The sequence below is a fragment of the Mustela lutreola genome, chromosome 2 (assembly GCF_030435805.1).
Source record: "Mustela lutreola isolate mMusLut2 chromosome 2, mMusLut2.pri, whole genome shotgun sequence".
Lineage (NCBI taxonomy): Eukaryota > Metazoa > Chordata > Mammalia > Carnivora > Mustelidae > Mustela > Mustela lutreola.
In genome coordinates, this window is record NC_081291.1 from 212,076,559 (window position 1) to 212,090,321 (window position 13,763).

At 49.1% G+C, this 13,763-nt stretch overlaps 1 protein-coding gene across 6 annotated transcripts in view; it reads right to left on the reverse strand.

Moving 5' to 3' along the window:
• TIAM1 (TIAM Rac1 associated GEF 1) overlaps positions 1-13,763 on the reverse strand; it is a 383,002-nt gene that overhangs the window by 121,388 nt on the left and 247,851 nt on the right. For all 6 annotated transcript variants that reach the window (XM_059164569.1, XM_059164572.1, XM_059164571.1 and 3 more), the window contains one exon: positions 10,820-11,793. In XM_059164569.1, coding sequence (XP_059020552.1) covers positions 10,820-11,782 — 963 coding nt within the window. In that variant the 5' untranslated portion in view covers positions 11,783-11,793. The remainder of the gene's footprint in view (positions 1-10,819; positions 11,794-13,763) is intronic.

Consider the following 13,763-nt stretch of genomic DNA (forward strand, 5'->3'; position numbering starts at 1 on the left):
AGACCCAGCCCGACTTGGTCATGAAGTTTGCGATGTCCCAAATACCCAGAGGCTCCAGGCTCTAGCATCGCGTGCAGTAAGGACGACCGAACCAGAGGCACTACTCAATGCCGGAACGGTCCACGAGAGGCTCGCGGGCACCAGCAACCTCCAGCTTCAGTGTCGGTCAGAATCATCTGTGGAACCCCACTCCCCAAATGCCTAAGCATCACCTCAGAATCTCTAGCACAAACCAAAGCCAGACACTCTGACATAGAGGCTCCGGGTTCCCACTTTGTTTCTTGTTTTTTTTTTTTTTTTTTTTTAAAGATTTTACTTATTTATTTATTTGACAGAGAGAGAGAGAGAGATCACAAGTAGGCAGAGAGGCAGGCAGAGAGAGAGAAGGAAGCAGGCTCCCTGCTGAGCAGAGAGCCCGATGTGGGACTCGATCCCAGGACCCTGAGATCATGACCCGAGCCGAAGGCAGCAGCTTAACCCACTGAGCCACCCAGGCGCCCTGTTTCTTGTTTTTATCTTCATTCCAGTTAGCTAACATCCAGTGCTGGATTCGTTTCAAGCGTACAATATCGTGATTCAAACATTTCCTTCAAACATCACCCTTGTGCTCACTGGGTTCACACTTTGGAAAACAGCAAGCATCCACCCCTCCGAGGCTGCATCCCGGATGCCCATCACCCTCCGATGTCAGGACGCCTATCACTGCAATGCACCTTCCAAGAGCTCAGAAGAAAGAGGGCCACCGTCAAGCGAATGTTCCTGGTGGTCATCCTTCCGAGGGCTCCTCCACCTTCCCACCTCACTCTCAAGGGCTTGGCACCTGAGAAAACGGACTCTTTCCATACTCAGAACCTCCCCCACTCTTCCCAGCAGCAAGAAATCCAAAAACCAACTCCAGGGCAGAATCTCATGGGAGCCCAGCAGTGTCTGTAGCAAACACAACGCATGTTCCTTCATAGTAAGTGAGGTCTCTTAGCATCTGAGAGGTCCTAGTAGTTTATCATATACCGAGCTCTAATTCAAAAGTCAAAGGAGATCAGGGGAGATGGTAAGACCCTAGCGACACAGAGAAGTGACTCCCATGTGATGCATGATCCACTCAGAGATTTCCTGGAAATTACTCAAAATATACTCCCTGTGTTAGAAACACTCCACTGAAAAGGCTTCCGATTATACACAACATTCATGGGGTACAGAGGCTCTCAGAACCTGGTCTCCCTGGACACATCCTCCCAAGCCAGATTTCTAGAGCACTCGCCAGTTTCCACGGCACTGGCAGATTCCCAGCACAAACGTATGCACTTTCCTACCGGGTGCACAAGTGGCCAGCTGTAGCCCGAAGCACACCACAGCTGCCAGGCCAGGGTCATCGAGGTCACCAGAGCTGGACCACAAATGCTAACGTGGGCTCGGGTACTAAAATGCTGGCGGCACTCAGCAAATGTAACGCCCCTTCTCACCACCTTGGCAAACTGAAGGGTCAGGCACCACGAATGGGGGCTAACGATACATTGTAACAAGGCTCCAGTGGTTTTGCTGGGCAACTTACAAATCCTCTGAGGGACAGGTTTTCTGTGTTAATGACAGGTGAACACAGTTTTGGAAAGGTAATCAGCCACAAAGTTCAAGGGCCCTGGGACACTTCGAGGACAGTAAGATCAATCAGCCATGTGTAGTTATCGGTCTGATGCAATTAGAAGCTATTTCCTTGGTTACTTTGTTTAATTTCCCTGATGAATCCAGCTTTGCTTTCACATAGCTATACAGAAAAGCTAAATATAGAGAGTTAGTGGACTTTTAGGGGGTTGAGGAAATTTCGACTTGGCAGAAGCTCTGAATTAGAACAACTTTTGCCTTGTTCAATTCTAAAACACTCCTTCTCCCCTGGTTTACCATCTTCTTGTCCCCCAAACTGCCAAGTGCCCCGTCTCACACACACGCACATACATGAATACTGTTTTTGGCTCCCAGTGTTCTCTCCTCGGTATACTTGATATACTCTTAGGATGCTCTCCCTTGGTAATCTCAGTATGGTCAATACCGATCCCGGGGAAGTTACTTTGAACTGCTCTGTGCCTCAGTTTCCCCACCTGTCAAAAGGGGATGACAACAATTATCTCCCCTTTAGAACACTCTGTTAAGATGGTGTGAAACTGAGCTAACCCAGCAAAGGTTTCTAGAACTGTGCCCAGCACATAGTGCCTGCTTAAAAGCATTAACTAGGATTACTGTCGTTTCCACCTTCGGTCTAAATTCATCTTGGCCCAAGGAGAGAAGCACTGCCTGACCTCGCTCACTAGTGCCTAACATGGAAGGGGTGCTGCTGAGGAAACAGGAAAATGGGCTGACCACGGCTGGGAGGAGCCGATGAAGTGCCTTTTAAGTTATTGTCACATTTGCAAAATAGCATCATAACCTAGGAAAATGGTGTTTTCTACTTTTTTTTTTTTTAAGATTTTATTTACTTATTTGACAGAGGGGCCACAAGCAGGGAGGAGGGGAGGCAGAGGGAGAGGGAGAAGCAGGTTCCCTACTGAGCAAGGAGCCTGACGCAGGGCTCGATCCCAGGACCCTGAGATCATGACCTGAGCCCAATGCTTAACCACCCACGCGCCCCAAAATGGTGGTGTTTTCTACACTGTCGATTAATAACTATGCACACTGTTACTAATAACTGCCATTCCTGATTTGCTAGAAATATTGCAGTGTTACTTTTCCATGTAAGGCTTCTTTTGTTCCCCCTCTCTCTCTTGCTCTCTAACCAAACATCCAGTGCCTTTCTGCATTTTCAATTCTGAAGTTTGTAAATTCTACCCGCTGGGTTTCCCACTATCATGCCCCACTTGCACATGTCCCACCTCCGCTGGAGGGACTTCTAAAACCCAGCTCTAGTTCTCCCTTCTCCCTTTCCCAAGACAAAACTTCCATGCCTTTTTATGTTTTCAACACGTCTTCCCTCCTTCTCTGATGATCCCCAATGGGAGTGACTCAAAATTTCTCTCAACCCAAAGTTCTTACAGTTGCTAAAAAGGAGTCAGAAGTATGTTGGCAAATGCTTGAAATGTTGCTACAGGTAACTCCAGATGGGGGACTGCCAACATCTGAGCTAATGAATCATCTTCTCTCTTTTTATCTGCTTTTTTCCACGTAGGTGCCTCAAACCTTGTAGTCATCCTTCCCCTCCTCACTACCCATGATGTATCTATCACCCGACCTGCGGGTTCCTTTCTCAGAGCCACAGCCGTGGTTCAGTCACAAGCTCTCTCCCTCAACCTCCTGAATGCACCCGGCACACCACAGCCAGGCAGACCTTCCCAGGAGCCATGTGGAAGGCTCCTCGGCCTGCCTTGCAAAGCCCCCTGCAGACGTCCAGCCTTCACACTGGAGCACAGGACGGACCTACCAGTCAGTGCAACGCAGGTGCATGCTCTCAACTGTTCTTGCTTCCAGGAATATTCATCCTTTAAGGCTCAGCTCACGTCCCCCCTTTCCACAGCTAAAAGACTCCTTTCCCTCCTCCGACTGCCAGGCCAACTTCTCTGCAGCATCTTGTTCCCCTGCCCCAGCTCTGCTCCCTCAAACACGCAGAGCACACTCCCACCTCCCAAATCAATGACCGACTCCCAAGTCTGCCCTCTCGAGGGGGTCAAGCCTGACCGCCCCATCTCATAGTGCCTCCCGCATCCCCCACTGCCTCGTCTGCCCTGCCCTGCTCTTTTCTCCATTGCATGTCGAGCGCTTATTATGCTGTTTTCTGCCTACACGTCCCCATTTCACCCCCAAACTAGCTCCATGAGCTCAGGGACCTTTTCCTGTTGACACATCCCAAAGCACTACAAACAGTATCTGACGTGGAGTAGGCAAGACACTTCAGAAAAATAAACCCACCTTTGCAGGGCGCCTGGGTGGCTCAGTCAGTTAAGGGTCTGCCTTTGGTCCAGGTCATGATCCCGGGTTCCTGGGATGGAGCCCCACGTTGGGCTCCCTGCTCTCCCCCGTCCTCTGCCCCACCCCCACTCGTGTGTGCACATGTGCATGCACGTGCACACTCTCTCTAATAAATAAAATCTTAGTAAATATAAATAAATAAACAAATAAATAAAAATAAACCCACCTTTCTGTGAATAAACTGCTGTTCATTTTCCACCATAATCCCCAAACAAGGAGAACGGCTCCTCGCGGATTACAGTTTCATTTGATTTAAAGGTTTGCTCATCTCCCGGCTCAGCTCAAGCCCAGCTACGGTTGAGCTGAGAAGTGAGTCCTACTTGTCAAGCTGAACTTTGCAATCTTCAAACAATCCGGTTTTATTATGTCATTTACAGACATAACCAGAGTTAATTTAAAGTGTTTTCTTTAGCTTTTTTTAAACTACAAAAAGAAAGACAGGACGGGCTGTCCTCTGGGCCGCATTAGATAATCTGCCAACAGTCGTCCAGAGCAAACTGCATCCATATGACAGTGAAAAGCCTATTTCCTAAGTTCTACCTTGGGCTCCATGGAGGCCCTCTTAGGCCCTCATAGCAGGCTTCTGGAAGGATTCTAAGCTTCCAATTCCAGCCCTTCCTCCTCCTCAGTGATGCTAAGAAACCAGCAGTTTCATCAATGAACACAGACGTTCCTCTTCTTCAAGCACTAAACTAAAAATGGGAATTTTGAAGGCCTAAACTTCCCCAGCCTGTATTAGCCTCAATGGGCAGCTCAAAGTGTGGACCAGGGATCCTCAGGTAATTTCAGGGGGTGGCTATCACGCCCTGCCTTTTCCAGCTACCTGGGCAAAACCACACTTTCCACCCACCCAACCAACCAACCAACCAACCAACACAACCACAAAAGAGTGAAGGCAGAAGCAGAGAGGAGACTCTAGGGTCTCCTGTTTGCCAGAAACTGTAGAGATTTGTCAAATATAAATTAACACCTCTTTCCTCCCTAATTTTTTAAATTTTAGAAAATAAAAAGTCATTTCTGTGAACAAAGAATGGGTTTATTGGTTCTATTTTAAAAATGAATCAACAAGTGGGTTTTGGGGTTGTTTTTTTTTTTTTGCTTTCCTGTTTCAATTTCTAGTGTGATAACTATTTATAGCTAGAAGCCACATAAACAGAAGCCCTTTGGAGTCCACCGTACTTTTTACAAGTAGAAAGGGTCTGAAACTAACAACACAGCCATCCCCCAACTACATACTCACCCTCTCACTCCCCAAAAGAAGATCTTGGCCAAGAGGCAGATACTCCTACCGAAAATGGATGGGCTTGCTTTCAAAACACTATCTCATTGCTTAACTTAGATGCCAGAAAAAGGAAGATCAAGGGAAAAGGAAAAAAGAAGCATCGAATGGTCTGAATTAAAGGCAAGGAAAGGGGTTTTTTTAAAAAAAATAAATTTTATATGAAAATATATTGTTTCATGCAGAATTAACCTGGGGTTATTAACCAGAAGCTTCTAGATGGACTTTGGGGAACCCATGGAGCCCCTGAAATTGAATGCAGAAGGGTGGTCCATGTGTTTATCTAAGAAAAGGGTCCAAATTTTTCATCCAACTCTCAAAGGAGTCTGTGACCAAAGGTTAAGAATCTCTTGGATGCTGATGTCGGTTTTCAGCTTGGGGAACATACTTATTCCTAAGCCATTTAAGCTAAGTGTAAAGCAAAACAAAATTTTATAAAAACCAACACAATTTTGCTAGGAACTCAAGAGCCTCTTCCAAGAACACTGCACACCCCTTGTTGCTGAAATCATGGATCTAGGACTTGCCTTTCCAAACAAGAAAGCAAGGTTTTCTTCTGAACACTGCCGTGGACACCTCTCTCAGGAACCATTGCGCCTGGGCTACAGTGTGAACATTCCTACATTCTTTTCAGTCAATCACCCTTTTTTGTTTCTGCCCCAGAACTAAGGAATTTGATCTTAAAATCTAAGGACATGGAAGTTGGAATCTGTTCGAGAATGAGGAGGAAGTAATGGTGTGGGGGTGTGGGCTTCCGAAGAATGACCCTGGTCAGTGAGTCAGGAGACCTAGATTTTAATCTAGTTGCGAGACCTGGTTGCCTCATCTCTTTAGATATATTTTCTCCCCCACAAAGGACATAGGGGTGATCTGTGAGCTGGAAATCAGGCTGAAAAGAATCTGTCAATGGCCCACGGGGGCCAGAAACGGATGGAGAGCTCTGCCTTACCTCGTTCCGACTCCATCCGCTATGGTGTGAAGATTTCTGGGGACACAGAGGTGGTCAGAAATTGCACAAACACACAAACCCATCATCAGTGTCCCATCTCCACAAGGGGCTCTGAGCAGGGGGTCCCTCGCTATCTCCAGGCTGTGGCTCCTTGAGAAGTTCTTGGTAAGAGCAGCTCCCACTCTTCCATCTCCTAAGTGGATGAATGAAGCTCTCCTACCAAGTCCCGTACGATGGCCCCAAGCCAAAGCTTCCCTTTGAAACACACAGCCTGGCTCCAAGACGCTCCATCAGTTGGCAGTTCTCTCTTTCCACCTCACCCACTGGAAGTCTGAGACACAGGAGGGCTGAGCTCTGAAAGAGGAAGCCAAACTATTCCCATCACAACTAATAACCATGACCGACTGAGCTTCTACTAAGCGCAAGAGACAACATGCCAGGAGCTTCGTACTCACTTCCGTGCGGAACTCCCATCAGCCCCATTCAGGAGGCACCGAGGTCCATCCAGGTTACATAACCAACAGAAACAGTGCTCAGGCCGACGAGCTCGGCTCTGCTGGATTTCAGAACGTCTTTACGTGATATCAGGCTGCCCCAGCTCTGAGTGTTAACCATGGGAATATCGGAGACCGTCAAGTTCAGTCCAAAAGACCAATAATGTATCCATCAAATCAAGAGCCAATCTATTCTTGTCTTTCTCCAGACATCAATGCAAGTAAACTCTGCTTTAAGCAATACAGATAAACCCTTCCAACAAAGGAATACAAAACAGTCGCAACACAAATTTTCATGCACGTTGTGTGCGTGCACACACACGTGTACACACACACACACTCAAACCTACTGAATTAAATAATTCCTCAGCACTCGCCGCGTGGCAGGCATGAAACAGGTGTTACGTTTTAAAAACTGCATGTGAACTCCAAGGCCTCATGTTTCAGTAACACGTCCAACTACTGAACAAACAACAAAAAAAGGAAAAATGGTCAAAGACTCTTTTTCGATCATTTTCAAATCCAAAGAAGTTGTTCTCATTGTTTCAGATAAAGTGTATTTCATCCCAGGCTCAGAGACCACACTCTGGGGCCAAATGTCTTCCAGAAACTCTTCTTCTGGGGAGTAAACTGCTGACAGTTACAGATTCAACTACGTCACCAGAGCAGGATGAGGGAACTTTAACATCTCCGATCCAAGCTCGCTAAAGAGATCCCCCGGGTCAGAAACTTTTACCAACAACAATAAAAAAAAAGAACAAAAAAAAAAAAAAAAAAAAAAAGGAAATTCTTTTCAAGGAAGCTTCCACACCCACTGTCTCTTAAAATACACTGTTTGGAACATAGTGGGTTCTCAAGAAATCGCGTTGGATGAACACGCCAAACTTAGACTAGGAAGTGTGGGTGGATGGGGACTGTTGTGCATAATTCTGGGGTTTGTTTCAAGTCATTAAAGATCCTCGCTCAACATATAAAGTCAATACGAAAATAATTCTTCCGTTCATTCTATGGACTCTGCAACAGGTGTCCACACTGGGTGCCCACCGGGTTCCCCTAAGGGTGCTTGTCAGAGGCTGGTGTCCCTCGCTGCGGACAGAGAAGGAGCCTGCGCGGCACCCAAGATGGGAGTGACTCGCCCAAGGTCACCGGTCAGCGAGGAGCCAGCCAGGATGTAAATGGACGCCCCCGGACTGCGAGTCCGTTGCTCTCTGCATCACATTAAGCTGCCGAGGCAGTGACTTTCTGAGACACCACATTTAGATGATCTCACTTCCATATATTAACAATTTCCAAAGGCGCCAAGCCAAAGATGGAAATTTCATAGAACAATGACACGTGAGAGCTCACAGTGGTACCGGCTCTGCTGGAGAAAACTGCTCTGCCCCTCTCTTCTGGGTGTAGTCAGCTGTGACTCAAACCCCCATCCGTGGGGGATGGGCTGAACCAGAGGTCCAGCTGTCCCCAGCCTGGGGCGCCGGGGGGTGGGGCACAACATGGAGAGCCAGAATACAGCCAGGCACCCCTCTTAGATCTCATACAGAATGTGAGCTAACATGGGGTGCCTGGCAAGCTCAGTAGGGTAAACATCTGACTCTTGATTTCCGCTCAGGTCAGGATCTCAGGGTCATGGGATCGAGCCTCATGTTGGCCTCCACGCTCAGCGTGGAGTCTCTCTCTTCCTCTGCCCCGCCCCATTAAAAAAAAAAAGTCCTGGCTGGCATTGTTCCAGGTAAGAGGGACAGTCACGGTCATAGGTCATGTTCCCTTCTCAATTGCCTGCATCAACACACTCTTCTCTGAATCCTGAAGGCTAGGAGCCTCTCTCTTCGTTTCAGCCCTGCAGTGCCCTTCCGGCCGTGCCTTGAAGATCGAGCCTTCAGCCCCTGTCAGGGCACAGGACAGGTCACCTATCTCACGGGTCTCTCCACTTCCCAAACGGACAGTGAGGAGCAACTCCCGCAGGGGGGTTGTTCCATCATTCCCATCAGTGAGTCTCGCCCCCGAGAAGAGAAGGGTACAAAATTCAGGTGTCCATGGGGATGCAACTTCAGGCTCATCTCCTCTGACTGTAGAGTCAACATTTTTAACAACTGTTTCTAAGACACAAGACTTTGATAGAAATATTGAACCACCTGGGCCTTTAAGTCCTACACCGCCACTCATAAGGAACACAGCCAACGACTAATGAATCCTCCCCTACTGGCTGCTGCCAAAGGACCAGGCACCTCTGTGTTACTTCATTCTATCTTCTCCAAAGGCCTTACTTATTATTCCCGCATCTGATAGTTTTTTGCCCGAAGTCACCCAGGTGAGGAGTGGAGCCCCGAAACCTGGTTTGGACATCATCGGCACAACTTGCCCTCCGACACATGAATGGATAAAAGAAAACTGCAGCAAACACACACATGCTAGAATATTCTTCGACCTTAAAAAGGAAGGAAATCCCGACTACAACATGGATGCACCCCCGAGGAAATTACGCTAAGGGAAAGAAGCCAGTCACAAGATGACCATTATTACCTGATTCCACTTATGGGACATCCCTAGAGTAGTCAAATTCATGGAGGCAGAAAACAGAATTGGGGCTGTGGGGCCGGGGGGTGGGGGGCATGTTGGAGGAGGAGGATGAGAGGTTGTTGCTGAACAGGTTTTCAAGATGGAAAGAGTTCTGGGGATGGACGTAGTGATGGGTGCCCGACAGTGTGAGCATGCACGACACACTTCAAAATGGTCAAGATGGTAAATGTCATGTGTATTTTTATCACAGTCAAACATGATTTTGGAAAGAAAAGGAGGGGAAAGGTCAAACACGGTCTCCTTTAACCCATATAAACTTGGAGGAACATACAGAAAGTTTTAATTATTCCAATACAGAAAGCTAGCGTAGGAGAAGAAACAAAAAACACCGAGGACTTCCCTGATGGCTGGTACAGGAGAATTTAAAATTCCAACATAAAATCAGAAACCTGAGATCGGGGCTATTTTATAAAAATCTGCTCTCCAGCAAGAACACAGTCTCGTGTCCATTTTCTCTGCCCCCTCTTTGGGTTCCCCACCATCTGCCCATTTTACTTAGACGCCCTTTCTGAGAGAACTAAACCTCAAAATGCCTGTCTGTCTCGTACTGGAACAGCACCACCCCTGCTCCGTCAGCCCGGAGGGCACCTGCCGCTTTCCCGCTGACCACGGTGCTGTCAGTTGGTCACCGTGGAGGCTGACGTGCCTTTCGAGGCAAATGGGCTTGACTGGATCTCTGATGAGAAGCACTGTCTTGTTAAACCATGAACCCATCCTCAACACCAGCCAGGACGCCCGGAACTCGGCGACCGGGAACAGCAGGACCAGAAAAGGACCAGGGCACACAGGAGTGCGAGGTGGGCTCTTAGCCACCCCCCCGCCACCACCAATGAAGGTGATGAGACCTCTTTCCATCAGCAAGGCACTGAACAGGCGCATTGAGCCCTTTTCACTCCCATTTTTCAGAGAAGCAACTAGAAGTCAGGGTTTGCCCAAGGTCAAACAACGAGCTGGCTGCAAAGTAGGAACTGGAAGCCGCCCATGTTATTCCTTCCGCTGCCCCTCCCTCCAGAGACAGGGCTGGCCGGCATCGCAAGGAACAGGAAATTGAAATGGCTCCTGGTAAGGCGGGAAGCCTGCCAACCCCCGCGAGAAGCTGACCAATGACCAGAGCCCGCCCTGAATCAAAGATGCCTCCTCCGAGGAGCTTCCGACCAACCCGTCTTCCCACCTGCGGCACTGGAGAGACACCCCGAGAGTGCTCAACCCGCCGGGCCCATCTGTCCGGGGAGAGGAAGGAGGCTCAGCAGAAGCGAGACGCTATTCAAGAGCTGAGCTAGAGAGGCAGCAGGTCCCGAGTATGAACTTATCAGCTTTATTCTCACTCCTACCCACATCACCCCCCTAACACACACACACACACTCTCTCTCTCTCTCCCCTTCATCCCACCCCTGGCACTGAACTGGAAGAGGGGCAAAGCAGAGCTGAGATGAATCCCGGGGGGGGAGGGGTAGTAGCAGGTGCAGCCGCCGCCAGGCACTCAAAGATGGGAACCTTGCAGAGGAGCAAAAGCATGCACTTGAACTCATGCACCATTTCCAAAATAGTGAAACAGATTTCAACCACTTTACCTGAGTTGTTTTTGCTCTTCTGCCTTGCATGCTGTTGCTATGGCTAATCTGTGGGTTGGTGGCACCTTCAGAAAGACAGTGAGACTTCCTACAGGGGAGTGTGTTGTAATTACTGTAGGGAAGAGACTCTTCGGCAGCAGCTGGTGGCATCTTATGGTTTGCAAGATCGGGAATATCAGACACCAGATTCCGACAGTAGCCTGCGAATTTGCTCCTGGGCCCCCCGTTTGCCGTCACCCCAGAGTTTTTCTGAGCATACAAGTCACCCAGGGAATTGGCACGCTGACAGCTGCTGAGCTGCCGGGGGCTCGCCCGGGGTTCCATGCCCCGAGCCTCCTCGCAGTCTTTCTCTTCGGTGGAACCCAAGATCTCTTCGTTGCTTGTTAAATGTTCTTGGCTCAGATCGGAGAGTGAGAATTCCAGGCTGTCCTCCCGCCAGATGTCTGCAGATTTGGAGCGTTTCTTCTTAAAGCTCGCCGTCTCCATGAAAGTGGGCCCGTTGGATGTGTAGGGATGCTGCCGCCTGCCTCCGTCAGCCAAATACGTAGCGTCATCCCCGTAGAGCCGGGTCTCCTCTGAGTCTGGCATGCTCTGCACAGAGGCGGCTGTGAGGACGATGCTGCTGTCCACGCTGGGAGTGACGGAAGAATCGGTGTATGACACGGGTCTCAAGCCCATATCCACTCGGTCCACCCAAATGGGGCTGCCGAAGTCCTCTAGGGTGCCCTCCTGGGAGAAGGGCTCCAGGCCATTCTCGGCCAGGGACTGCGGGATGCTGGGTGTGCTGCTGGATCGTGTGCTCACTTCGGAGTTCCTGTGGATCACCTTCCCCGAGGACGCGTGCCTCGTCCGCCGAGCCTTGTGCGACAGGCGCAGTGAGCGGGACGTGTGCTTCCGGCCCAGGCTGGCATGCTTTTCTCCATAAAACTCATGCTCTACATTTTGACTTTCTGCGTTTCCCATGGTTTTATGGTCTGCAGCATGGGGGGTGGGAGGAAAGAGAGGAGGGGAGAAGTGAGTCACGAATGGGTAGTTGAACAGAAAGAGCTCAGGGTGCGGGGCGGGCAGAGAGCTTGGTAAGGCGACAGGACACGATCCTCTGCCCACCCCATCCTCTGCACCTGCCCACCTGGCAGGTGCCTGGGCCCTTACACACTTGCAGGTGAGAACTGATGCCTCCACAGAGACGGGCCCCCCGCGATGTGAAATGAGAACCCAGGTAGACATGTAGAGCATTAAACGTGTCTGTGCCCAGAGGGTAGCTAGCTGCCCACAGGGCCCGCTGCCGTGCTGCCTTCACAGAGCTGCAAACCCTCGTGGTTCCCTCCAGCTCGGCTTCTCTACAGACACCAAAAACCCTGAAAGCACAACCGGACTTTCTTTTTTTTCTTTTTTTTTTTTTTAAGAGTTTATTTATTTATTTGACAGACAGAGATCACAAGTAGGCAGAGAAAGGGGGAAACAGGCTCCCTGAGGAGCAGAGAGCCCGATGCGGGGCTCGATCCGAGGACCCTGAGATCATGACCTGAGCCGAAGGCAGAGGCTTTAACCCACTGAGCCACACAGGCGCCCCACAAATGGACTTTCTGCTGGAAATGATAATGTGGTTCAAAAAGCAGTAACCAAACTCATCGGAGCATTTGACCACCTCCCTCCCTCCCAGTGTTTCCGTCTGACCCGGACTTCCATATGTATTTCAGTTTCAAAATCAGGGGCACCTGGGTGGCTCAGTCGGTTGAGCAAATGCCTTCGGCTCGGGTCATGATCCCGGACTTCCGGGACCGAGTCCCACATCGGGCTCCCGGCTCTTTGGGGAGTCTGCTTCTCCCTCTGACCTTCTCCTCGCTCATGCTCTCTTTCACTCATTCTCTCTCAAATAAATAAATAAAATCTTTAAAAAAAAATCAATCAAACCTTGAAACACTCAAGAGATTAATAAGTCCGATCAACTCTTCCCAGTTCATCCAGGTCTAAAGGAACCATGGGCTTTTACCTAAAATTCGATTCAGTGCCCCAGCATTCTGAAAACCTTAACTTTTGGTATTTCAGAGGGGGCATGAAGTGGGAGGCAGGGAGAGGGAGAGGGGCAAAACGAAAAGAAACCCCGCTCTCTGCTTCGCAGCAGACTAATGGGTTTATTTCTGGGAGCAAATCCAAACCAGGAACATTAATCTGGTACAGAGTGCCCTGCACACAGAAATTCACATTATGAAACCACTAAATGTGATTCAGCCTTTTGGGGCTATCCAGGTTAATTCAAGTCCTTCCTTCCCATTTTCCGGTCTCTCTCCCTGGCCTGGTGACTGTCGCCCACAGGGAAAAAGAAGAAAGACCTTCAAAGCTCAGGGACTGTGACTCTCCTAGCCTCTTCTCCTTACTCTGTTCTTTCTCTGTACCATTCAAATTGTATGCGCTTAAGACACACACATAAAAGTGGCCAGAAAGGAAAAGAGGGAAAATATAGTAGCTGTATATATTCCTGCGCTGATGTTTCCAACCACCTACGTAGTCATTCATTCAGAAAATACATGAGCACCTACCATGCTGTAGAAGCCAGAGACACAGCAGCGAACAAAAGAGACACGCTTTCAACTCTCAAGAAACGGATACCGTAGCCATGGAAGGTAGACAAGAAAACAGTGAAAGGTACCAGAGGGGACGCAGAGAACGAATTGACCACGACCATGACAAAGAGTCGGGACTATCAGACACCTTCACACTGATCCGGAATCATTCTATAATCTCACTCTCTGTCTAAAACACTCCATCGACACAGACGAGCCCATCTTCGTGGAAACCAAATCGGTGGCCACAGGAAGGGAAAACCTCCATTTCATGTTCCAGTGAGTTCGGAGGTAACTCACACAGGCACCAGATGTTACACTTTTCCCATACTGGAATATTCCCCACCAGGTCACACATCATGTGATTCTCAGAGGGAACT